Source organism: Theropithecus gelada, chromosome 6 (genome assembly GCF_003255815.1).
Source record: "Theropithecus gelada isolate Dixy chromosome 6, Tgel_1.0, whole genome shotgun sequence".
Taxonomy (NCBI): domain Eukaryota; kingdom Metazoa; phylum Chordata; class Mammalia; order Primates; family Cercopithecidae; genus Theropithecus; species Theropithecus gelada.
The window spans coordinates 36,619,024-36,643,268 of NC_037673.1; the positions used below are offsets into that span (position 1 = coordinate 36,619,024).

Here is a 24,245-nt window from a genome sequence, read left to right on the forward strand (position 1 = left end):
ATCGCGCCATTGCACTCCAGCCTGGGCGACAAAGCGAGACTCCGTCTCAAAAAAAAAAAAAAAAAAAAAAAGAAATGACATGTTTCTCTCTCACAAATACATACACACAGCCTACTTATATTAGTGTATGAAACAAGTTGTCACTAAAGGAATATACTAGAGCATGCTGTAATCATAAAAGAGGAACAGTCCTATCACTCTTCACATACCTCATAACCAAATTCATACCTAATTATGAAGAAAATCCCAGATATTTATATCCATTTACATTTGTGGTTTATATGAACCTTTTTGCTCTCCAAGCCTGTGACCATAAAGAAGAGGAAACATAATGACCTTTTCCTGCCATGTTGTCCCTAGATTGGCTAGAAGAGTCCAGAACCAGAAACCAAACTAGATTCTTGAACAGGAATAGATAGGGTAGCATTTAAGAATAAGATTAGCCAGAGTGTAGACATTTATTACCCACACATGAAGACACTGGCACAAGCATAGAGCACCTGGGCCAGAGGTTGGCATCCTTACATCTAAGCCAAGTAGGGGACTTAAGCAAAACATTTGTCTTAAGTATTTGTGTATTTATCATAGTTAGGGATTCAGAAAAGAGCAGTTGCTAGTCAGATAACAGACTGGAAAGTTTTATCATTGTCAGCAGCAAGTGGTCACAACAACAACCAGTATATGATCTCAAGGTAGGACACATCACTTCTCTACGCTGGTTTTAACTTGGTGGTACCTACTACATCCTAGAACAGACATGGTAAATATTTGTCACTTATAGTGCCCCCCAGCTCTTACTGCAGACATTTCTAATCAGTCTTTCTTGCTGAACTATGATGCTTTCTCAGAGCTCAGAGTTATTTTCAACATAATATTCTAGGCAGCTATTGCCAGTTGATGAGAGTTGATGTGTCAGATGAAATCTGTTTGCCAGGTCTACCTAAAGGCTCCTGTCAGTACGGGTGATTTTAGCAGAATGCTAAAATGATGGGGAAAAGATTGAAGGTAACATATATAATCATGCTTATGAAGCATACATAAGCTTAGAAACTTTTCTTGGGTTTAAGCAAGCCTTTTGTTGGAGAACTGAATTCATTATGTGAGTATTTACAACTGTACAGGTTTATTCTATCTCTGTAGGCTTGTCATGTTAGGTCTCCAGGGCTTATGGAATTTATCACTGAGTTGTGGGTTTAACTTAGCTATTAATTGATGGCGTACATGGTTACCTATATTCTGTAACACTTTCTCAAATTTGACTTCTCCAAACCCTGCTCCCCATCAGTAATCTACGTGCTTTAAGGTGGTTCTGTTTTTCATCCAATTCCTAAACATAGTTTGTTTTACAGCCTCAATTAAACTTGAAGTTTAGGTATAACCCTTACTGACTTGCTGAATAAATGTCATTGAAATGAACACCATAGTTTAATTTTAAGAACCTTTCTATCTGTATTTATTAGGAATAAATACTGAGTTCGTGTAAAGATCTTAAAATCTGGGTAGATTGTGCTAAAATTAGTGATACTCTTTCTATATCATAACTTAAACTTCTGGGTAGACAAAATCACTCTGAATTTCCTAGACCCTATGGAATGAAGATTTTTTTCCCCATGTGGTTCATTTGTAAAGTACAAGTTTTAATCATCTTTTTAAATGAGGTAAATTATTTGTCATGGGGATTTGCTTCTAGCCTCTAGGAAACGACATAAAAAAGATGATGATAAAGCTTGGGAATATGAAGAGCGTGACAGAAGAAGCTCTGGGGATCATAGGAGAAGTGGCCACTCTCATGAAGGAAGAAGGAGTTCAGGTGGTGGTCGTTATCGAAACCGAAGTCCATCAGATTCTGACATGGAAGATTATTCTCCTCCTCCCAGCCTTAGTGAGGGTAATTCATCAGTGTCAACGGATTTCTTACATAAACCAATTTAAATTTAGGGCTTTAACTTTGAAGAATATTTTCTATCTTTTTATGAGTTAATTAACAACTAATTTTCAATTAAGACAAAAATACTTAGTTTCTATGAGCAGTGATTATTGTTTAAGTCTTTAACATTCAGGAAAAAAACTAGAAACAAAAATGGAATTATTTTAAGTTGTCATTCCTGCATTTCAGTACTTCTTTTTGTTCATTTTAGTTGCTAGGAAAATGAAGAAAAAAGAAAAACAGAAGAAAAGGAAAGCATATGAACCAAAACTAACACCTGAAGGTAACACTTTAGTTTATTTAATTTGTTTTTATTCATATTCTTCAGCTTCACATGTCTACTTGGAATGTGAGAATAATGAATGTATTTTTCTCTCTTGCAGAAATGATGGACTCTTCAACTTTTAAGAGATTCACAGCCTCGATAGAGAATATTTTGGATAATTTGGAAGATATGGATTTTACTGCATTTGGTAAAATCAACTTAAAATACATTTACCCATACTCTAAGTGTCTAACTTTCTGTCAGTTACTCCAGAGGATACAGAGGCATGCTCCGTGCTATCAAGAAACGAAATCTAGTTGTGAAGTCAAATCTAGTCTGTTACCAAGAAATTAAAAACTTTAGTACAAATCTCAAGTATAAATTAATCAAGTCTGAATAGTATCTAAAGAATCCTGAATAAGTTAGAATAATTAAGAAAGTCTTTATGCAGGTGAGGAGGCTTGAATAGACCCTGGATAATGAAGGTACTGATAGGAGCAAATATGCAGAAATAAGCATCTATTCTTCTGTTCATTTATTCTAATAACCAATATTTATTGAATACTTACTGTATGCCAGTAGTATGTTAAGTGCTAGAGATGCAAAAATAAGTAAAACCCGAACACCTGGCTTTAGGGAATACAGATTCTAATATGGAAACCAAAATAGTAAACCAATTAGAATACAGTAGGATTAATGTTATATTCATATATTACTTTTACAATGACATAAAGATTACATCTATAAATATTAAAATATGTTTATAAAAACACTGCTTACAATGTATAGAGCTATTCTTAACAATCTTATGCCACCTTCAGCTGGTAAAATAAGTTATTTGTTTTGTGAGAATTACTTGCCTATCATTTTGTTTGCTGATTATTTAGAGTGTCAGTTTCATCTTTTTTAAAACTTTGCAATTCTATGCTGAGAAATTGTCTTCTGTATCATTTAGGGTCCCAAAAGGACAAAGGGCACTCTCAAATTAGGATAATATGAGGAGGAGTTATTTACAAAGAGACCAGTTAAAAAGATGGAGGCAAAATAGTACCAGAACCCAAGGTTAACAGTCTTAAACCAAAAGAGTGAGGCTACAGAAAAGTCACCAGAACTCATTCTGCAAGAAAAAAAGTTGTAGAGTAGGCTGCCTTGAAAGAAGCAATACCTTTTGGTCAGGGGACAGAGCCAGCCTGAGGAGACCTTGTAAGCAAAGAGTAAGAGATAGAAATACTTGACCTTACACTCTTTAATCTTCTAACAGGGCACCCTACTGGCCAAACCCAAACAAAAGCCAGAGGGCATGGGAGACTCTTGATGTAGTCCGATCAGGTCAACGTCCTGAGGCAGAGTGTGTGGTTGAAAAGAGTCAAGAGTGTATCTAAAGTAGTAAAGATAAGATACCTATCTCATGTTCCCATTTTTGTCATAAATCTGACTTCAATTTCTGTCCTTTTTCATTTCGGGTTTACTTGAGGTTTATATATAGAGGCCTCTTAAGTTGTTATTTGTTTAGTTTGTGTGTCTAAAAATTTTATTAGAAAGTTAAGCTTGACATTTGGAGCTATTTCGTTTACCTAAAGTTTGTGTTTATTTGGCTTGATTTTGCAGGTGATGATGATGAAATTCCTCAGGAACTGCTGTTAGGAAAACATCAGCTTAATGAACTTGGCAGTGAATCCGCTAAAATAAAAGCAATGGGTATAATGGATAAGGTATCTCACCAAAATAAAATGTATAAATTTACCTCATAGAAATATTTGAAATTAATTTAAGGTTTTCAGGGTAAATTATAAAATTTATGTAAATAGTAAAAAGAAAACTCATTGACCTCTGAGAGTCTAAATGAATTTTTTTGTTTTTTACAAAAGAATAAAAGAAGTATTCTACAAATTATTCTAAAGAGAATCATATTCCTGCATTGAAAGAGGGCATGGACTTTAATTTTTTCGGAGTTTTTTTTTTTTCGTTTTCTCAAATATTTAGATTATTTAAATGCAGAAATACATTACATTTTTCTTTGACATTTGCTTTAGTCATTTAGGGTCGTGAGTAGAAGTTCTAAGTGGGAAAGTTTTCTTACTCTTTAAGAGGGTAACAATGCTATTTCCTCCATAGCTCAAAGGGAATAATTGTACAGATTGTTTCTTAAATAGTATATAACTTTTACCAGTGATTGATAAAAGAATTTATGTTGCTATTTTAGCTTTCAACTGACAAAACTGTGAAAGTCCTAAATATCTTGGAGAAGAATATTCAGGATGGGTCAAAGCTTTCTACTTTGTTAAATCATGTAAGTTTAAGATCCATACTGTTAATTTTACCCTTATTGTTATTAAGATCTATAGTAGTCCCCCACCTCTCTATTGTTTCATTTTTCATGGTCTCAGTTACCTACAGTCAACTGTGAGCTGAAAGTAGGTGAATGATTTTTATTACAGTCTATTGTTCTATTTTTTATTAATGTCAATCTCTTCCCATGCTTAATTTATAAATTAAATTTTATCTTAGGTATGTATGTATAGGAAAAAACATAGTGTATATCGGGTTTGATACTATCCGTAGTTTTAGGCATGCACTCGAGGTCTTGGAATCTATCTTCTGTGCATTAGGGAGGGACTAATGTGAATTTTTTCACAAATGACTTTCATGTGCAGGGGAAATTTCACATTTCGTTAATTTGAACATGTTACCATGAATTACTAGTTACATTCATTAGCATTGCTAATAAAACTTTTAGTAATTCAGAATTAACGTTACACATTGTCAATTCACAGCTTTGCCATAAAGAACAGTAAAGACATGAAAATTTTTGTCAGTTTCAGGGACCGTTCTTTAGTTTATGCTCTTCCTTATGTAATTGTATGAATGTTTAAATTTTGTTTTTGATTTATGAGATGATAGGTAGTAATTCTTTTTGTTGACCTTTCCTGAAGAAATAATATAGTTAGAAACTTTATCATGATTTCTGAATGTATACTAATTTTTAATTAATATGCATTACTCCTTATATACCATTTTTATACCTACCTCAAAGGGTTGTTAAAAGGATTAAAGAATTAATTCATGTAAAGTACTTATAACAGTGTCTGGCATACTTTAACTTCTCAGTAAATGTTAACTGCCGCTGTTACTATATTTTAATATGTTTATATCAAAAGCAGTAGCAACATGGTTGCAATGGTTTATTGAGTGAAGTAAATTTCCTGGGATTTGCCTTCCTAGCATTGTAGTGGACTGTAAATTATATGTGCATTCAAATTGATCTTGATATCTCTGACATTAATGAATGCAAACACTAATGCTTATAGGCATTTAATAAGTTCTGAGTTGATAAATTTTCTTTTTTCTTTTTTTTTTTTGTTCCTAATAGAGCCAGGGTCTTGCTTTGACTCCTGGGCTGGAGTGCCATGCTGCAGTCATAGTTCATTGTAGTCTCGAACTACTGGGCTCAGGTGATCCTTCCACCTCAGCCTCCCAAGCTACTAGGACTACAGGCATGCACCACAATGCCTGGCTAATTATTTAAAATATTTTGTAGAGGCAAGGTCTCACTCTGTTGCTCAGACTAGTCCCAAACTGCTGGCTTCAAACGATCCTCCTGCCTTGTCCTCCCAAAGCTCTGGGACCACAGATGTGAGGCACTACACCTGGCCAAATTTTCTTTATTTTTAAAGGCCTGATTATAAAAGTAACATATTTATTGCAGAAAATTTCCAAAACAAAAAGCACCAAAAAAGCTATATTCTAATCTAGCAATAACCATTTTGAACACTTTTGATATATATGCTTCTCATATATACATATGTAGTATATATATTTAATACAAACACTAGATTTCATTTTGTCTTATGAGGGAAATGCTCTTGGTGTTTGCAAAAACCACAGGATTGCTAGGAAATCTATCTCCATGGAATAAAACAAGCTTGTCCAACCTGTGGCCCACTGGCCCATGTGGCCCAGGACAGATTTGAATGCAGCCCAACACAAATTTGTAAACTTTCTTGAAACATTATGAGGATTTTTTGCAATTTCTTTTTAAGCTCATCAGCTATCGTAATTGTTAGTGTATTTTATATGTAGCCCAAGACAGTTCTTCCAGTGTAGCCCAGGGAAGCCAAAAGATTGGACACTCCTGGAATAAAATATGTAGAAAAATAATCTCAGATGGTAGTTTTCTGGATTATTAAGTATATTTATATTTTAAAGTGCCCTCTCTTTAAACTACTTTTTGCATCATAGAAACAAAGGGCTTAGAGAAACCTAAAGTAACAATCTACTCCATTGTTAGTCTACAAGTTACTTAGATACTTCACCAAGAAATTGTGGTAATCATCATCAGAAATCTAGAGTTCTGGAGAGCTGGCTGACTCAGTCTTAAGGAAATTACTTTCATTCCTAAAAAACTGTAACAGTATTTAATATTTTGTAGATAGCCTTAACGTTTGGCATGAATCATGAACCTCCTTAACTGATTCTTCCAAACAAACAGCAATGTCTGCATCAAAGACAAGCTATTTTATCTTTCCTTTGTGAGTTTTTAGGCATTACTGAACAGAAAGCCCTGTCTGCTTTACATATTATATATTGTGTTTTTGTTCATTTTTCCAGTGTATAAGCTTTGAATAGGATATATTTGGAAGTAGTCCTATAATATAGTTTATATTTCATAACTAAAGATGTGATGGAAGGATTTTTACTTTAACAGTGAGATTACTCCTAACTGCAATGTCAAGTTACTGATGTGTAGATTAAAATAAGGTCTTCTCTCAGTTCTTAAATTATCTGTTTTAAAAAATGTCTTCATTAGTCTGCATATTACTACTTTTTAATCTCAGTTTCAGAAGCAGTGTTGTTGAAAAGCAGGTGTTAGGAATGATTGTCAGTAACATTTTAGTACTAAGTAAGGCTTTACCCTTTGTCATTAACTTTTGCTTTGTTATCACAGCAGCAAGCAGAATTTATAAAGTTTTTAAACTATCATAATGTTTATACCCAAAACTCAAAATTAATTTATATACAGTTAAAGTGATAGATAGATAAAGCACACAAAGGATAAAGATAATTATAACTTTGTCAGTAGGGTGTCATCTAGTGGTGAAATGAGGTAGAGTATATAAAGTTTGAAAACATTGAAACACAAATCGTGCTCAAAGTAGTATCGATATTTGTACCTCATTCTGGATATTCTTTAAAGAATTAACACACATCATAACACTGTTTTCCACCAGTGAAAATCAAATAAATCATAATTTTAATGTATATTTTAAACCTATAAATGTGTTTATTTCCATTTCATTAACAATGTACTGTTTTACAGAATAACGATACTGAAGAAGAAGAAAGGTTATGGAGAGACCTTATTATGGAGAGAGTTACAAAATCAGCAGATGCTTGTCTTACAACTATCAACATTATGACATCCCCTAACATGCCAAAAGCTGTGTACATTGAGGATGTAATTGAAAGAGTTATACAGTACACTAAATTTCATTTGCAGAATACACTTTATCCTCAGTATGATCCTGTTTACAGATTAGATCCTCATGGAGGTTAGTTCGTATAATATCAAAATTATTGTAAATTTTTGCCATGTTAGATGAGTCAAAATAGGACTTAAAATGGCACCAAAATTTTTGAATCATATAAGTTGTAATAAACACTGATTTTGATTATGGATTTGACTAGAATATAGTACTTGTTCAATCATAATTTCTTTAGGAACTACTTATATATAATAGAAGTTATTTCTACTTGTCAGGGAAAATCTCAGAAAATGCTGCCTTCTGGTTTCATTTATCATTTCCCCCTAATTTACCCAGAAAAGCAGTTGTCTACAAAATGGATTGATTCAAGATAAATATTCCTTTTGTTCTTAACCTTTATAAATTAACAATGAAATGTATACATTTGAAGGGAGTAAGGTCAAACTTGGGTTCCTGAATAATGAACTTGATAATTTGTTGTATAATTGAAAATTAATTTAAAGGGAAATATAATCTTACTATCCTGCTCCAATGGAGAAAAGTAGAAATCAAGATAAAATAATATTTTAGATACAAGGATTTAATAGCCCCTGAAGATTATCTGTTGCAAGAATGTTTCTAATAGAATATCTCTAGAGAGTAATTTTCTATTTTAATAAATAAAAAGCTTTATCTTCCAGATTCTGTTTTTATGTAGTTTAAAAATTGTGTTCTCTTAATTCAAAAACAGTTTGAGTACTGTTTATTAAAAATTATTAAAACTTGATGTTTTCCTTGTCTTGAATTTGTTTCATTTTAGGAGGCTTATTAAGTTCAAAAGCAAAACGGGCTAAATGTTCTACCCATAAGCAGAGAGTAATAGTAATGCTTTATAACAAAGTCTGTGACATTGTTAGCAGCTTATCAGAATTGCTAGAGATACAACTTCTTACAGACACAACAATTCTTCAGGTAAGTTTTTTTGGTAAGCATTTCGTATATTTCTAAACTAAATGATTGAGTCCAGTATAACCTAGCACACTCAATAATAAGACCAGCACTATATTATCAGTAATTTTTCCTATTAAGAGTATGTTATATCTAAATTGAAGAAATAAAACTTCAGGAGTTATAAAAAGACATTTTATCAGGAGACAGATAAATGTAGTGTAAATTCCAGACTCTAAATTCTTTGAAAGATAGGTTATATTTTCATGCAGATATTAAATGTTTGTTATTTCTTTATATTCCTGTGACATTTATAAACTCAAAAAGTAGAGATTAGAGTACTGATAGCTATGAAACAATGTACCTGCTGTATGTGCTAATGTGCTTTGAGGATGAAGAGGAACAGAGAAAAGAATAGATGCTGATTCAGTGGCGGGAAGAAAAAATGCCTTCTTAGTGTTTTCCAGTAAGCTTATGAATGTACTGGAATTAAGTAAGATAGAATGTTACTGAAATCAACTAATGTTGTATACTACTTACTCTTTTAAACAGGTTTCATCTATGGGAATAACACCATTTTTTGTGGAAAATGTCAGTGAACTACAGTTGTGTGCCATTAAGTTAGTCACTGCAGTAAGTATAATCAATTTGTATTTTTAGTTACCCCACAAATAAAACAATATTGATGTCATTTAATCCAAACTTCCAAAAAGTAATGATGATACCTGGTTTTCAGTATCATTCATTTCAATCTAAGGACTGTTTTACTAAGTCTTAGTAGACTTTATGAATTGAGGATTTATTTTTCTGTTTTGTTAATTTTTTGAGTTATTCTGTTTCTGTCACATTTAGAACGCTTCTAAATATTTGCAAATATTTCAGCTAATAATTCCTTGATATTTATAATAAAGTTAGAATTGTTTAAAATCATTTAAATCTTGTATGTCTATAGCTAAGATATCATAGTCCTTTAAATGAAACTAGTGTACTCTTTGACTTCTATAAGAATGTTATAATTAATGATAGGAAAATTGAGCAACTTACCTTAGATACTGAAAACATTTTCATTCTAAATGGCAGGTAATTTTTTTAACCGCATGATATTATTTTTTGGTTTGTTTTCTATTAATTATAAGTTTAACTTGGAATCTTATGATTACTAAACAGGTATTCTCAAGATATGAAAAGCATAGGCAGTTAATTTTGGAAGAAATTTTTACTTCACTTGCAAGATTACCAACCAGCAAGAGGAGTTTAAGGAACTTCAGGTAATTAATTACAACAGAGGTCAAGTATAATGAAGAACCCCCATTATATTGAACTGTCGTACATTTATTCTTCATTCTGTCTGATTTATACTTTAATAATTAAAAACTAGGCAATTACATCAGAACAACATGAAGAATAGCTTAGATGTGTGAACATGGCATATTTAGGGGGCTTAGAAAAGTTCACTGATTCTCAAAGGTAAAAGATCTGTGGAAGGGTCTTTCATAATTGGCACTGTTAACATTTTAGGCCATATAACATTTTGTTATTCTTAGCTGTCTAGTGCAATATAGGATGCTTAGCAGCGTCCCTGATCTCTACCCATTAGATGCCAATAGACACCCTTCCTCCTTCCACTTGTGGCAACCAAAATTATCTCCAGGCACTGGAGAGCAAAATCATTCCTTACTACAAACCACAAGTCAGTGCTATTGCAAATATGGCTCAAAAGAATCAGATCAGTTCAAAGAGGATTTTATAAGATTTTTTTCTCAAAAAAAAACAAAGATTACTCTAATGGCAGTATGGAGAATAATCATGGGGATTAAATGCTCTTTAATCACTAAGCAGAATGTTAATAAGGAATGTTATCCACTGCTATGGTCAGCATTATTGTCTTTGCCATCATAGATAATCACCAGAATTATCTTAATATTCCTGAGTGATTAAAAGTGTTGACGTGGCATATAGGATTATTTTTAAGATTGCTTTGAAGACTTCTTCTCTAAAATAATTATTTTATCTTAATCGTTTTTTGGACTAATTGTATACTGATAAACATTTATTGTCTGTTAAACCTGAAGAAAAACTATCAACATATAAAAGAATGCTTAGATTTTTACAATATCTGTAGAACAAAAGATGTGGACATTGATTTTTTATAATCTATACTACTAACACTAGCACAGATGATCAAAAGCTGTAGCAGATTTTAATACCAAATGAATAACAGATTCAACAGATGAGTAGCAAAATATATGGGCATTTGGAAACTTTGAAGACTTTTATCATTTTCGAAATCATTTTGAGAAATGTTTAGTATTTTATTTTGAATTTTTATCTGCAGTGTAGGTAAAGCATAGAAGTTTTTGTTAATACTGTATTTTTCCTTTGACTGTTTTAATTATCTGAGCATGCCTAGGCATTTACTTGATGTTTTTGCTAACTTATGACAAATAATTACACATAAGAACACTATTATAAACGCTAAAATCATGCCTAGAAATATTGGCAAACAAAGTATCGTGAAACTTTCAGACAATAGATGACATCTAAATGAGAGTATCTTGATACTCCATACAAGTTTTTTTTCTTCATTAAAGGTTAAACAGTAGTGATATGGATGGAGAACCTATGTATATTCAGATGGTTACAGCACTGGTTTTACAACTTATTCAGTGTGTGGTACACTTACCATCATCAGAGAAGGACTCTAATGCAGAAGAAGATTCAAATAAAAAAGTAAGGAATCTATTAAAGGTTTACAACTGTACGTTATTGAAGGAAACATCTGTATTCTCTGTCATTCTCATAAAATGGAAATTCTTTTTTTTTTCCTTCTGTCTTTTTGAGATGGAGTCCTGCTCTGTCACCTAGGCTGGAGTGCAGTGGCACGATCTCAGCTCACTGCAACTTCTGCCTCCCAGGTTCAAGCTATTCTCCTGCCCCAGCCTCCTGAGTAGCTGGAATTACAGGCACACACCACCACGCCCAGCTAATTTTTGTATTTTTAGTAGAGACAGGGTTTCACCATGTTGGTCAGGCTGGTCTCGAACTCCTGACCTTGTGGTCCACCCTCCTCAGCCTCCCAAAGTACTGGGGTTAGAGGCGTGAGCCACCGTACCTGGCCAAAACTGGTGTTCTTAAGTAGAGGTTCATGGCTGGGCTTTAAGGTTCTTTTAGAGCACTAGACGTGGTGTTGGAAGAGTTGAGTTCTGGGTCTATCTACCAGTCAGAAAACATATAAATCATTTTAATCTTTCTGAGTTCATTCTTCAGCTGTAAAATGGGGGTGATAATACTTATCAAAACTACTATACCAGGTTGTAAGGGTCAGTGAGATATTAAATGTGAAACTGAATAAGACACTATGTAATATATGTGCATGTTGAGTATCCCTGATCCAAAAATCTGGAATCGGAAATGCTCCAAAATCTGAAACTTTTTGAGTACCAAAATGATACTCAAAGGAAATATTCATTAGGGCATTTTGCATTTCAGATTTTCAGATTAGGGATACTGAACCCGTATATAAATGCATAACATAGGATTATAATAACATTAAATTCATGTGGAAAATGAGTTTATTCCCTCCCTAATAGGTAGCTCATGCTGAAGATTTGCTTTTGGTTTTATAGCTTTTGGAGATGTTTAGAATTTTTCCAAGTGTATACTTTTACCTCAACAAAAGTTTAAGAGAAACAAATAATTTTGTTTATCTACTGTTAGAGCCAAGCATATGTGTGTATCTTTTGGGGAATAATGATAAATATATAATAATTATTAATAACTGGACAGGCACTTTGGCTCATGCCCATAATCCCAGCACTTTGCGAGGTCAGGGCGGGCAGATTGCTTGAGGCCAGGAGTTCAAGACCAGCTTGGGCAACATGACAGAACCCTGTCTCTACAAAAAATACACAAATTAGCTGGTCGTGGTGGTATACGCCTGTCATCCCAGCTACTCAGGAGGCTGAAACGGGAGGGTCGATCGAGCCTTGAGAGATCGAGACTCAGTGAGCCAAGATTGTGCCACTGCACTCCGGCCTAGGTGACAGAATGAGACCCTGTCTAAAAATGAATGAACGAAAGAAAGTCAAATATTACCTGAAAAGTTCAGATCCTCTTTATTTCTCCTATCCCAATCCCATTGTTTGTCTCTAGTCTTCCTTTCCTAACCAGTGGTGACAAGTATGATGAATATGTTTGTTTCTTTCTTTTAATTATTTTTATGTAAATTCGATATACAAGTATTTCATTTTTAAAATTTACGTAAAGGACAGTGATGACATATTTACAGCTAATTTTTTTCACTCAGCATCACTTTTAATATATACAACTCATACTAGATTGTTTTTTTACTTGAATTAAAAACACCATATCATAGAATCACAACTTAGAGCAAAAGTTTCTCTAGATATACTTAGAAGTAGAATTAAGATAGTATACATGCATTAACTTTACTGGAAGTTGTCAATTTGCTTACTAAAGGGTTGTTTCAGTTTATAGCGCTACTTCTTACTTAAAATTATGGTCGTTGAGAAATACTCATGTTATTTTGCATTTTCCTGGCTATTAGTGAGCTTGAGCCCCTTTTCCTGTAGTTATTTGTCTGTTGGATTTTTATAACTATGAACTGACTGTTTATATCCTAATCTTTAAATTTCTGATGAAGGCGTTGAATTTTTTTTTTTTGATTGTATGGATTATGTGTTTCTTAAACTTTGAGGTTGATATATGTTTTCTAAATTCTTTTTGTATTTTCAATCCATTTCTTTCTGTTCTGACCAGAAACAACTATTGATATTAAATTTGTTAACCGCATTTGTTACTGTTACATATTTTAATAACACTCTATCTGTATTTTTATTTGTTTCTATCAAGTTTTAAAATATGCTTAGTGTGCTAATTTTGGCTTCTGTCTTTATATATAATAGAATATTTTAAGCATTTTAGTATTTAAATGTATTACCCCTCTTCAGTAGTAACATGACAATAGCAACAGGGCTAACTTATTGATTATTGTATCTTTATAAACTCATCTTTTTTAATTCTAGGTTGACCAGGATGTTGTCATTACCAACTCTTATGAAACAGCTATGCGAACAGCCCAAAACTTCCTCTCCATCTTCCTTAAAAAGTGAGTAACATTAATATAAATCTGGTTTTTCTTTCCACAGTGTAGAGAATAGTTCGTTTTTTAAAAAAAGTTGAATCCAATTTCCTGCCATAATCTGAACCTTGAATACATCTTCCTGACCCTTGGTTTCTTCATCTTTAAAATGAGGCAATTGGAGTATTAAAAATCTGAAATTGGTATGGGACTACGGGGGGAAAAAATCTAAAATTTTGTGAATTTGCTTATCTGTTGGACTCCAGAAATTAAAGTACTAGATTAAAATTCTGTAATTTGTCTTCAGTAAATTTTGGAGAATTTTCCTATGGTACCTGAATAGGAAAGTTTGTGAAGAGATGTTATTTAGCCTCCATCAGAATTATTTTTTTTTTTCTTTTAATGAGACGGAGTTTCGCTCTTGGTGCCCAGGCTGGTGTGCAATGGTGCGATCTCGGCTCATCTCAACCTCCACCTTCCAGGTTCAAGCGATTCTCCTGCCCAACCTTCCAAGTAGGTGGGATTACAGGCATGCACCACCATGCCCCGCTAATTTTTGTATTTTTTGTAGAGACGGGGTTTCCCCACGTTGGTCAGGCTGGTCTCAAACTCCCGACCTCTGGTGATCCACCCGCCCTGACCTCCCAAAGTGCTGGGATTACAGGCGTGAGCCACTGCACCCAGCCTAGCCTCCATAAGAATTTATGGTGATCTTGGCCGGGTGCTGTGGCTCACGCCTGTAATCCCAGCACTTTGGGAGGCCGAGGCAGGCGGATTACAAGGTCAGGAGTTCGAGACCAGCCTGACCAACATGGTGAAACCCCATCTCTACTAAAAATACAAAAAATTTAAAAATTAGCGAGACATGGTGGTGCACACCTGTAGTCCCAGCTACTTGGGAGGCTGAGGCAGGAGAATCACTGGAACCTGGAAGATGGAGGGTGGCTGTAAGCCGAGATCACGCCACTACACTCCAGCTTGGGTGAGAGCGAGACTCCATCTCAAAAAAAAAAAAAAGAAGAATTTGTGGTAATCTTGTACATAGAAAAACAGTGGTCATTTTTTTTAAAATGTGTTTCACTTGCGAGAAAGTAATATTAGTTTTGGTTAATGAATTCCCTTTAATTAAGGAGAAAGTGGAGTTTGTGAAATAGACTCATTTAAAGCCATATTTTATTTAATGTACTTTTATATATCTTGTTACTAAACATAGAGAAAAGAAAACTTAGCTAACAATTTCAGTCACGTTGGTAGACAGATGACTGACATGTTGTCACCTAAATTGACATCCTTTTCATTGTTTTTGAACAGATGTGGTAGTAAGCAAGGTGAAGAAGATTACAGACCACTGTTTGAAAATTTTGTTCAAGACCTTCTTTCAACAGTCAATAAGCCTGAATGGCCAGCTGCTGAACTACTCCTTAGTTTGTTAGGGAGACTGTTGGTAAGAGTATAGCATTTAAAGATTATTAGATTACTAGAAGACAACATAATGAGGATGTACTCTGATTCACAGATGATGAATTCTTTAAAAATGTGTAAGGAAATATGAACATTGCATCTCTTTTTGCATGTGCATAACTGTACACAATATTGTCAGTACCTTGTAGAAAATTTTCAAATGTTGTGAAGTTTGGTGCTTTCATTTCATTACATAAGATAAGAAAACAGTGCTTTAACAATTTTTTTTGTGGGGGGGAATGTTATATTGTTAAAAGTATCTCAACAGTGAGTCATAAGTTACTCATTTCAAAGCATGAAAATGATTAATGTAGACTCCTTATCATCTTTAAGAGTATTTATACAAATACATGGCATTTTGTAATCCTCATGTAATGCAGTAGGTAAATGCAAAGAAATACTGTGACTCTCTTTATTTTTAAACTACATTTGAACTTGCACAATACACATTGTTACAAAGCTTCTGGGACCTTTTGTGGATGGGAAAATATGTTAATACTATTCTGAAACTATAATAACTTTTTATAGGCATCAGAATTCCACCCTTAGAAATTTGTATTCAGTAATACCACATTTTGTGCAAATATACAGTTGAGCCTACATATTTAAAGAGTTATGTTGTTCTTAAGGAAGTTTAATCTGTAATTTTTTTAGTCACATGAAAATGTTCAGATTCCAGAAAATCAAAAGGCAAAAATGACTTTATGGGACAGTATCACAGGGGAAAAAAAAAGTTTAAATTTTAAATTATACAATTTAGATTGGGAATTTATATGATAAATTGCTATTTAAAATATATTGTTATAAATTATTAAATCAAAAACTATTTTGATATTTAGGTTCATCAGTTCAGTAACAAGTCAACAGAGATGGCTTTAAGAGTGGCATCTCTTGATTACCTTGGAACCGTTGCTGCACGGCTGAGGAAAGATGCTGTTACAAGCAAAATGGATCAAGGATCTATAGAACGCATTTTAAAACAGGTACTAAGATACAGGATTAAAATTGTGGGAATAAATAATAGTTGTTTTCTTTGGATGTCCTTCCATTACTTTTGCATTTCATTTTGTGGATTCAAAGTAATATTTTTACTTCTAAAAGTGGACTTTTCAAAGCCCCAGTGAGAAATTTTAAGACCCGAGAACGAATTGTTTAGTCTAACAGGGACTTCTGAATGGTTCATATAAATCATTTACTTTCTTTTTGTGAAGTACTCTTAATAATGTATAATGGTGTTTTATATTTGATTTAACATAAATTTTATTTAAGTTTTTAATTTACTGAATGGTGATTTAGCATACCCAATAAGATCGTTTTGTACTTTTGAATGTTATGTATCTTCTCATACCAAGGAGGTGCGAGGAGAGCTTTTTTATACTTTATTAGAGAGTTTTCATATGGGGGAAAAAAGTGTTTTATTGCTTTTTTTTTTTTTTAATGTGGATAAGGTGGTAGTAATAAAGTTACGTGAGAAAACTGGTGAGGAAATGATTTCTAATCCTACTGTATACAACTTCTGTTTTCATTTTTTTCTAGTCTTTTTTTATGCTCATAATCATATCCATGTTGGTAGAAATGCCTCTAATTTTTTTTTGCTATAGTTCATGTTTTGAAATAATTTCAACCTTAGAGAAAAATTGTAGGAATACTACAAAGAACTCCCGTAAAAACTTCTTGCAAATTCCTCAATTATTGACAATTTACAAAATTTGCTTTATCATCTTTCAAAATATAGATGTATGTGTGTCTGTATATGCATTTATTTAAAATTTTGTTTTGAACCACTTGAAGTTGCAGACGTGATTCCCTCTTTACCCCTGAATTCTCTAATGCAGTGATTTTCAAAGTGTGATCCCCTTGACAAGTAGCACCAATATTAAAATCACCTGGGAACTAACAAGTACATTTCTAACAAAAATACAAATTCTTAGGACCCTCCCTGGACCTACTGAATCAAAAACTCTTGGTTTAACAAGCCCTCCAGGTGATTCTAATGAGTGAATGCTGAAGCTTGGGAGCCACTGCTTAGTGTATATTTCTGCAAACAAGAGCTCTCACTTAAATATCTATAGTACAATTATCAAAAGCAAAAAATTATCATTAATATAATATTAACATCTAATATAATACTACAGTACCTACTCTGGTAAATTATAATTTGTTGCTGTCATTATTTTAATGCTCAAATCATCCTAGATTTGATCAATGAGAACCCTTTGAAGCTGGCTTTTATGTCCTTTTGATATGTTCCCATCATAATTTGAGGGCTTGCTTTCTAGAACAAAAAGGTGTTTCAGGCAGATCTTTTACCTTCCCTACCCTAGCACTGGGATCAGCTGTTTCTCCTAGGAATCTTGGTTCCTTTTATTGGTGAATTGTAATGTAGAAACGAAGATCTAGTTACTGGATGACTTACTGTATTTCTTAAAGTGGGCCTGGAACCTCTTATTGCCATGTATGGCTATACTGATTATACATTGTGCAACTCAAGGGGAAGGATCATTTGTAAATTTTCATGACTCTCAACGCGTATTTCCAAAAGCAAATTCTTCCTACCTCTGAAGATTTAACACATTTTTCTGATCATTTTTATGTCAACTACCTATGAGCTCTTTTTTTAAAAAAATGACATGTAGTTCATAAAAATAAAGACTGGGTGCAGTGGCTTAAACCTATAATCTCAGGAGGGTGGATTATTTGAGATCAGGAGTTCAAGACCAGCTTGGTCAACATGGTGAAACCCTGTTTCTACTAAAAATACAAAAATTAGCCAGTCATTGTGGACCATGCCTGTAGTCACAGCTACTAGGGAGTCTGAGGCAGGAGAATTGTATTAACCCAGGAGGCAGAGGTTGCAGTGAGCCAAGATAGTGCCACTGGACTCCAGCCTGGGCAACAGAGTGAAACTCCATCTCAAAAAAAGTAAAACAAAAAAGGCAAACTTCAGCTACCAATATATAATATTTTTCAGAAATACTATTTTTCTGTTTCCTTTTAGTTAACTGTGGTTGTATTTTCATTTTTAATATCAGTTTTTCCCTGAGATTTGTGTTTACAATTAGATGATTTATAAAAGCACACCAGTAATACCTTTTTTTGTTCTTATTTGGTTTATTCTATAGGTTTCAGGAGGGGAAGATGAAATCCAACAATTACAAAAAGCCTTGCTTGATTACTTGGATGAAAACACTGAGACTGATCCTTCACTAGTGGTAGGATTGTTTTCCCCTTTTTTGGAGATATTAAATGTTTATTTAAATTGGGTTTAAGAAAATTGGGAGGTAGGATGATGAAGAGGAAAACTTAAGTTGTTTGGAATATTTATCTTCAAAACAAAGGGATACTTCATAATCTAAACAGAAAAGAATGCTTTGGGTTGATTTGTCTTATATGGAATTCTGGTTAAGGATACTGTACTGTCCTAAAATTGTGTGACAAGAGAAATATTTGGAAGTCTCTCCATAAGTGATCTTTGAGACTAGGCTAGGTCATTGGTTCTCAGAGTAATTATGGGCCAAGTGGTACATGAGATGATCTATAAGCCTGTAAAAATAAACTATTGGATTTTTATATATATATTTTTTAAATATAATTTTACTTTTATTTCATGTATGTTACATAATATAACCAAAATGTTAGTATAAGAGGTTCATGTACAAAATTTATAAACTGTTATTTGAGAACATTATACATAGAGGTATTTGATTTTATTTTTTAACTGATGGGATATGTAATTGAAAGAAATGGGATACCACTAAGCTATTCAGCCAAATACTGCAGGTTTTCAGTTTGTATTCAAATGAACAGATTTACAGGTGTGTCTCAGTGTTAAACTATTTCAGTGACAGTTGTCTTGTGTGTTTCTTGGAGAACTAACGTTTGAAAACAGATGAATTCTTCTACCTTCAGCATTTTATCCAGTTGATATAAACTTTCCTAGTTGACCCATCATCTAATTTTGTCATGATATTGTCCTTGATTAAGTAGTTGATAATAGTATTCTATATTTAATACACTTGTGTTTTTCAACTTATCTTGACATCATTAAGTATTGGAACATAGTAAAATAATAAGTTTTCTAACATTTAGGATATTCTAAATTTTCTGGCTTTCTTAAAATCTGTTTTTATCACATGGGAGTTGTTATAAAGTAAACTTTAATATTTGTATTCCTGTAATGTGAGCACTCCAACTTTATTACTTAACTTGGAAATCTTGTTGCTAATTTCATCAAGCTCAAGTCTGTCTAATTTCTTTCCAGTTTTCTCGTAAATTTTATATAGCCCAGTGGTTTCGAGACACGACTCTGGAAACAGAAAAAGCAATGAAATCACAAAAAGATGAAGAATCATCTGAAGGAACACATCATGCAAAGGAAATTGAGACAACTGGCCAAATTATGCATCGAGCTGAAAACCGAAAAAAGTTTCTTAGAAGCATTATCAAAACCACACCTTCTCAGTTTAGCACATTAAAGTAAGATCCAAGGAGAAAACAGTTTACATTTATCTCCTTGATATCTAGATACCTAAGTTACAAAAAAGAAAAATAAATTTTTAATGACTTTTTGTTGCAGGATGAACTCTGATACTGTGGACTACGATGATGCTTGCTTGATTGTTCGATACTTGGCCTCCATGAGGCCGTTTGCCCAGAGCTTTGATATTTATTTGACACAGGTAAACTGGACAAGAATTCCTTATACAGTGATGTTGATTTTTCTGATTCTGGATGCTTGTGAGTAGTATATAATGTCATTCATTGTTGAGTACAGTACTCAAAAGATCACAGATGTAGTGTTTGTTTTAAGGTTTTGTATTAAAATGTCCAACCAGGTGCAGTGGCTCAGGCCTGTAATCCCAACACTTTGGGAAGCCAAGGCAGGTGGATAACCTGAGGTCAGGAGTTCGAGACCAACCTGACAAACATGATGAAACCCCGTCTCTACTAAAAATACAAAAATTAACTGGGCGTGGTGGCACGCATCTGTAATCCCAGCTACTCAGGAGGCTGAGGCTGGAGAATCGCTTGACCCTGGAAGGTGGAAGTTGCAGTGAGCCGAGATCATGCCATTGCGCTCCAACCTAGGCAACAAGAGGGAAACCTAGGCAACAAGAGGGAAACTCCATCTCAAAAAAAAAGTCCTTGTTCTACATCCCTTTTACATATTCTTGTTTTACAAATAAACTGATACATATATATTTGTATGAATGCACACACATATGGTGTCAGTAGAGTAAGTGACATTATAAAAACATTTAACTAAATCCCAGCACTTTGGGAAGCCAAGGCATGCAGATCATGAGATCAGGAGATCAAGACCTTCCTGGCTAACACAGTGAAACCCCGTCTCTACTAAAAATACAAAAAATTAGCTGCCGTGGTGGCACGTGCCTGTAATCCCAGCTACTCAGGAGTCTGAGGCAGGAGAATCGCTTGAACCCAGGATACAGAGGTTGCAGGGAGCCAAGATCACGCCACTGCACTCCAGCCTGGGCGACGGAGCGAGACTTCATCCCAAAAAATAAAATAATAAAATAAGATACAAAATATTCAACTACCAAATTATGATTTAAATGACACTAAATATCTTTGATTCAAGTTACACATAGCAAGGTTTTAGTGGGGCTACAGGTTCTGCAAATGAAGCATAACAATTAAAAAACAGGTTTAACTGGATAAAGGAAAGGCTCCAAAGTATGGACTGTATACTTAACACCTGTACTGATCTTTAAGTTACACTTTCAATCAGTAGAAAAGATCCTTTACTCATTTATATACAGATTAAAGAGAGGTAAATAATAGATTTGTTTTCTTTTGCATGTTTTCGTACTATTTTAAATTATATTTTATGTATTCTAAAATTTACGAAAATGTCAATGTTTGCTTGGCAGATCTTACGAGTTCTTGGTGAAAATGCAATTGCTGTTCGAACAAAAGCCATGAAGTGTTTGTCTGAGGTTGTTGCTGTAGACCCCAGTATTCTAGCAAGGGTAAAGAACAAAAATGATTCTTTCTTTTCTATTCAAATTGGAATATTCACTCTATTTAGGTATAAATTGCTTTTTTTTCTTCATTTTTCTTTAGCTTGATATGCAACGAGGTGTTCATGGGCGATTGATGGATAATTCGACTAGTGTCCGAGAAGCAGCAGTAGAATTACTAGGTCGATTTGTCCTTTGTCGACCTCAGCTTGCTGAACAGTATTATGATATGCTGATTGAAAGAATATTGGTATGTTTGTCATTTTTATAATGATTCATGAATATAATTTTGCCGTTCAAGTATCATGTTTTGTTTTAAAGTGTTAAGCTAGAAAAATAAATGTACCAATTATATATTTATATTGTCTAATTTATGAATTATTGCCACTTTCTAAACAAGTGCATATTTTCAAGAATAGCCCTTGCAGTATCATAAAACAAATCATTGGTAATAATAATTGGATTCCTTTTTTCAGTTGCTATTTCTTTTTAATTATGCCAGTTTACAATGAGTAGATGATAGGAACCACATGGGATAGTTAAATGTTTTTGAATAAGAATCTAGAGTGATTTTATGTATATATGTATGTATGTATATATATAAACAAGAAGAATTATTTCAGTGAGAGACAAGTACAGAACGTTGGTATCTGACAATATTTTTGGATCCCTTATGTGCATCTTCTTGTTTCCTTAAAGCTGAGTAATGATGAGCTCAGATACCTACAAGTTAAGCCCAAAAGTTCTTTGAGGTTTAAGAGCAAACTTAAGAAGTTCTGCATACATCATGGAATTCTCTGGCTCTGAAGCATCTTTCTGAAAAATAAAAGGAAACATTGGCATTAGGAAATATCTGTGGAATCTCCACACTACCCACTGCAGGCATATTGACTTACTCAACATAGATGTACTAGTGCACAAAATCAAGTATTATCTCAATGACAAGAGTTTATTTTGTCACCCTTGGCCTAGTACCAGAACATTGTGTGACAGAAGTATAGAGTAATTTTTAGCTTCAACTAGGCATAAATCTTGGTTAAGAAACAAATAATTTAGAGAAAGGCTGGAAAATTTTTTTTCCTTCTTAGGGCTTCCATCACAGGATTCCCAAATATCTAATGAACCCTGGTATTGGTAACCCTAGTAAAATATCCTAAAATATTTTGGGAATTGCTAAAATCACATAATGGAGATTAATAATTTTGCACACTACATGTCTGATGCTTTTTATTTTTAAAACTCCAAATATGAAAGTTTGTTAAGGAAAAATAGTACAGTGAACACCCTTGTACCTACCTCCATACTTCATCTGTACTTTCTGCTAAATTATTTTAAGTCAAATATTTTTTACTGCTTTTCTTGTGAACACTTCAGTTTGAATCACCAAAAAAATGATACTGTGCTATATAAACAAAACCATTATCTCACCCAAATTAACACTCTCTATTATCATCTGAATACTAGTTCTTAGATCCTCCGATGTCCTAAAAATGTTTTTTCATTCTCCTTTTTTAAGAATCAGAATTCAGTCAAAGGTAATATGTTGCATTTGGGGGTCATGTCTTAAAATTGAAGACTATATTCTTTTTTTTTTTTCTTTTTTACATACTTCCCATATGACATTGACTGGTTAAAAAGGCCTGATCCGTCTCTACTAAAAAATAAAAAAAAAAAAATTAGCCGGGCGAGGTGGCGGGCGCCTGTAGTCCCAGCTACTCGGGAGGCTGAGGCAGGAGAATGGCGTAAACCCGGGAGGCGGAGCTTGCAGTGAGCTGAGATCCGGCCACTGCACTCCAGCCCGGGCGACAGAGCGAGACTCCGTCTCAAAAGAAAAAAAAAAAAAAAAAAAGGCCTGATCCTTTGTTACTTTCCCATGCTTTGTTTAATTTAACTTGTGTTTTGTATCTCTTACAAACCATAAGATAGGCCAGGCGCAGTGCCTCATGCCTGTAATCCCAGCTCTTTGGGAGGCTGAGGCAGGTGGATCATCAAAGATCAGGAGTTTGAGACCAGCCTGGCCAACATGGTGAAACACTGTTTCTACTAAAAATACAAAAATTAGGTAGGCATGGTGGTATGCGCCTGTAATCCCAGCTACCTGGGAGGCTGAGGCAGGAGAATCACTTGAGCCTGGGAGGCAGAGGTTGCAGTGAGCTGAGATCACCATTGTACCCCAGCCTGGGCGACAAGAGCAAAACTCCGTCTCAAAAAAAAAAAGAAATAACCATAAGATAATGCCAAAGGTTTGATTAGATTCAGGTTAAACATTTTTATGAAGTCACTTTATAAGTGATACTTCGTGTGCTGTTTTAAGTGCCAGACACTATATTAAAGCTTATGTTTGTTTTCTCATTTAATTTTTACAAGCGTATACTTCTAGTCTTGTGTCCAGGGCTTAACTATAAAATATGTTTCTATATATTAGATATCATACTTTAAAAGTAAAGACAATATAATAACACATTTATAGTAGCAGTAAGAAAGCATGTAAAGAGCAAATATGTCAAATGTGTTTATCATGTTAACAAATAGCGAACATACTGCGTGTGGATACGTATTTTCTAATTTCACACACAAGGCATCTCAATTTTTCTGACACTTAAAAATACCTTTCTGTTTTTAGGATACTGGTATCAGTGTCAGGAAAAGAGTAATAAAGATTCTCAGAGACATTTGTATTGAACAGCCAACATTTCCAAAAATCACAGAAATGTGTGTAAAAATGATTCGCAGAGTCAATGATGAAGAGGGCATTAAGGTAATGTTGACTTTTAAATTTATTTTTCATTAATGTTTAAAATAAGTTAAATGTTTATTGCACCTAAATGTTGATTTTAAATATATCCAAAAACTTTACAGTGAATCGTTTTTAGTTTATAAACTTAAGAAAAATACTTTAATACTTTTTTGTTTCTAGATTTTTATTTTAATTATTATAATCTGATCTTAACCAACCAGTTCCACAATGGTAATATCTATTTAAGACTGGCCATAGTAGCTCATGCCTATAATCCCAGCACTTTGGGAGGCCAAGGCAGGAGAATGGCTTGAGGCCAGGAGTTGAAGATCAGCCTGGGCAACATAGTAAGAATCCTAT

At 33.7% G+C, this 24,245-nt stretch overlaps 1 protein-coding gene across 2 annotated transcripts in view; it reads left to right on the top strand.

Moving 5' to 3' along the window:
• NIPBL (NIPBL, cohesin loading factor) overlaps positions 1-24,245 on the top strand; it is a 194,717-nt gene that overhangs the window by 128,208 nt on the left and 42,264 nt on the right. For both annotated transcript variants that reach the window (XM_025387913.1, XM_025387914.1), the window contains 19 exons: positions 1,691-1,888; positions 2,139-2,210; positions 2,311-2,400; positions 3,801-3,904; positions 4,396-4,482; positions 7,510-7,741; positions 8,475-8,626; positions 9,155-9,235; positions 9,770-9,870; positions 11,194-11,332; positions 13,648-13,730; positions 15,015-15,147; positions 16,004-16,147; positions 18,287-18,376; positions 19,426-19,640; positions 19,741-19,843; positions 21,059-21,157; positions 21,252-21,398; positions 23,772-23,906. In XM_025387913.1, coding sequence (XP_025243698.1) covers positions 1,691-1,888; positions 2,139-2,210; positions 2,311-2,400; positions 3,801-3,904; positions 4,396-4,482; positions 7,510-7,741; positions 8,475-8,626; positions 9,155-9,235; positions 9,770-9,870; positions 11,194-11,332; positions 13,648-13,730; positions 15,015-15,147; positions 16,004-16,147; positions 18,287-18,376; positions 19,426-19,640; positions 19,741-19,843; positions 21,059-21,157; positions 21,252-21,398; positions 23,772-23,906 — 2,405 coding nt within the window. The remainder of the gene's footprint in view (positions 1-1,690; positions 1,889-2,138; positions 2,211-2,310; positions 2,401-3,800; positions 3,905-4,395; positions 4,483-7,509; positions 7,742-8,474; positions 8,627-9,154; positions 9,236-9,769; positions 9,871-11,193; positions 11,333-13,647; positions 13,731-15,014; positions 15,148-16,003; positions 16,148-18,286; positions 18,377-19,425; positions 19,641-19,740; positions 19,844-21,058; positions 21,158-21,251; positions 21,399-23,771; positions 23,907-24,245) is intronic.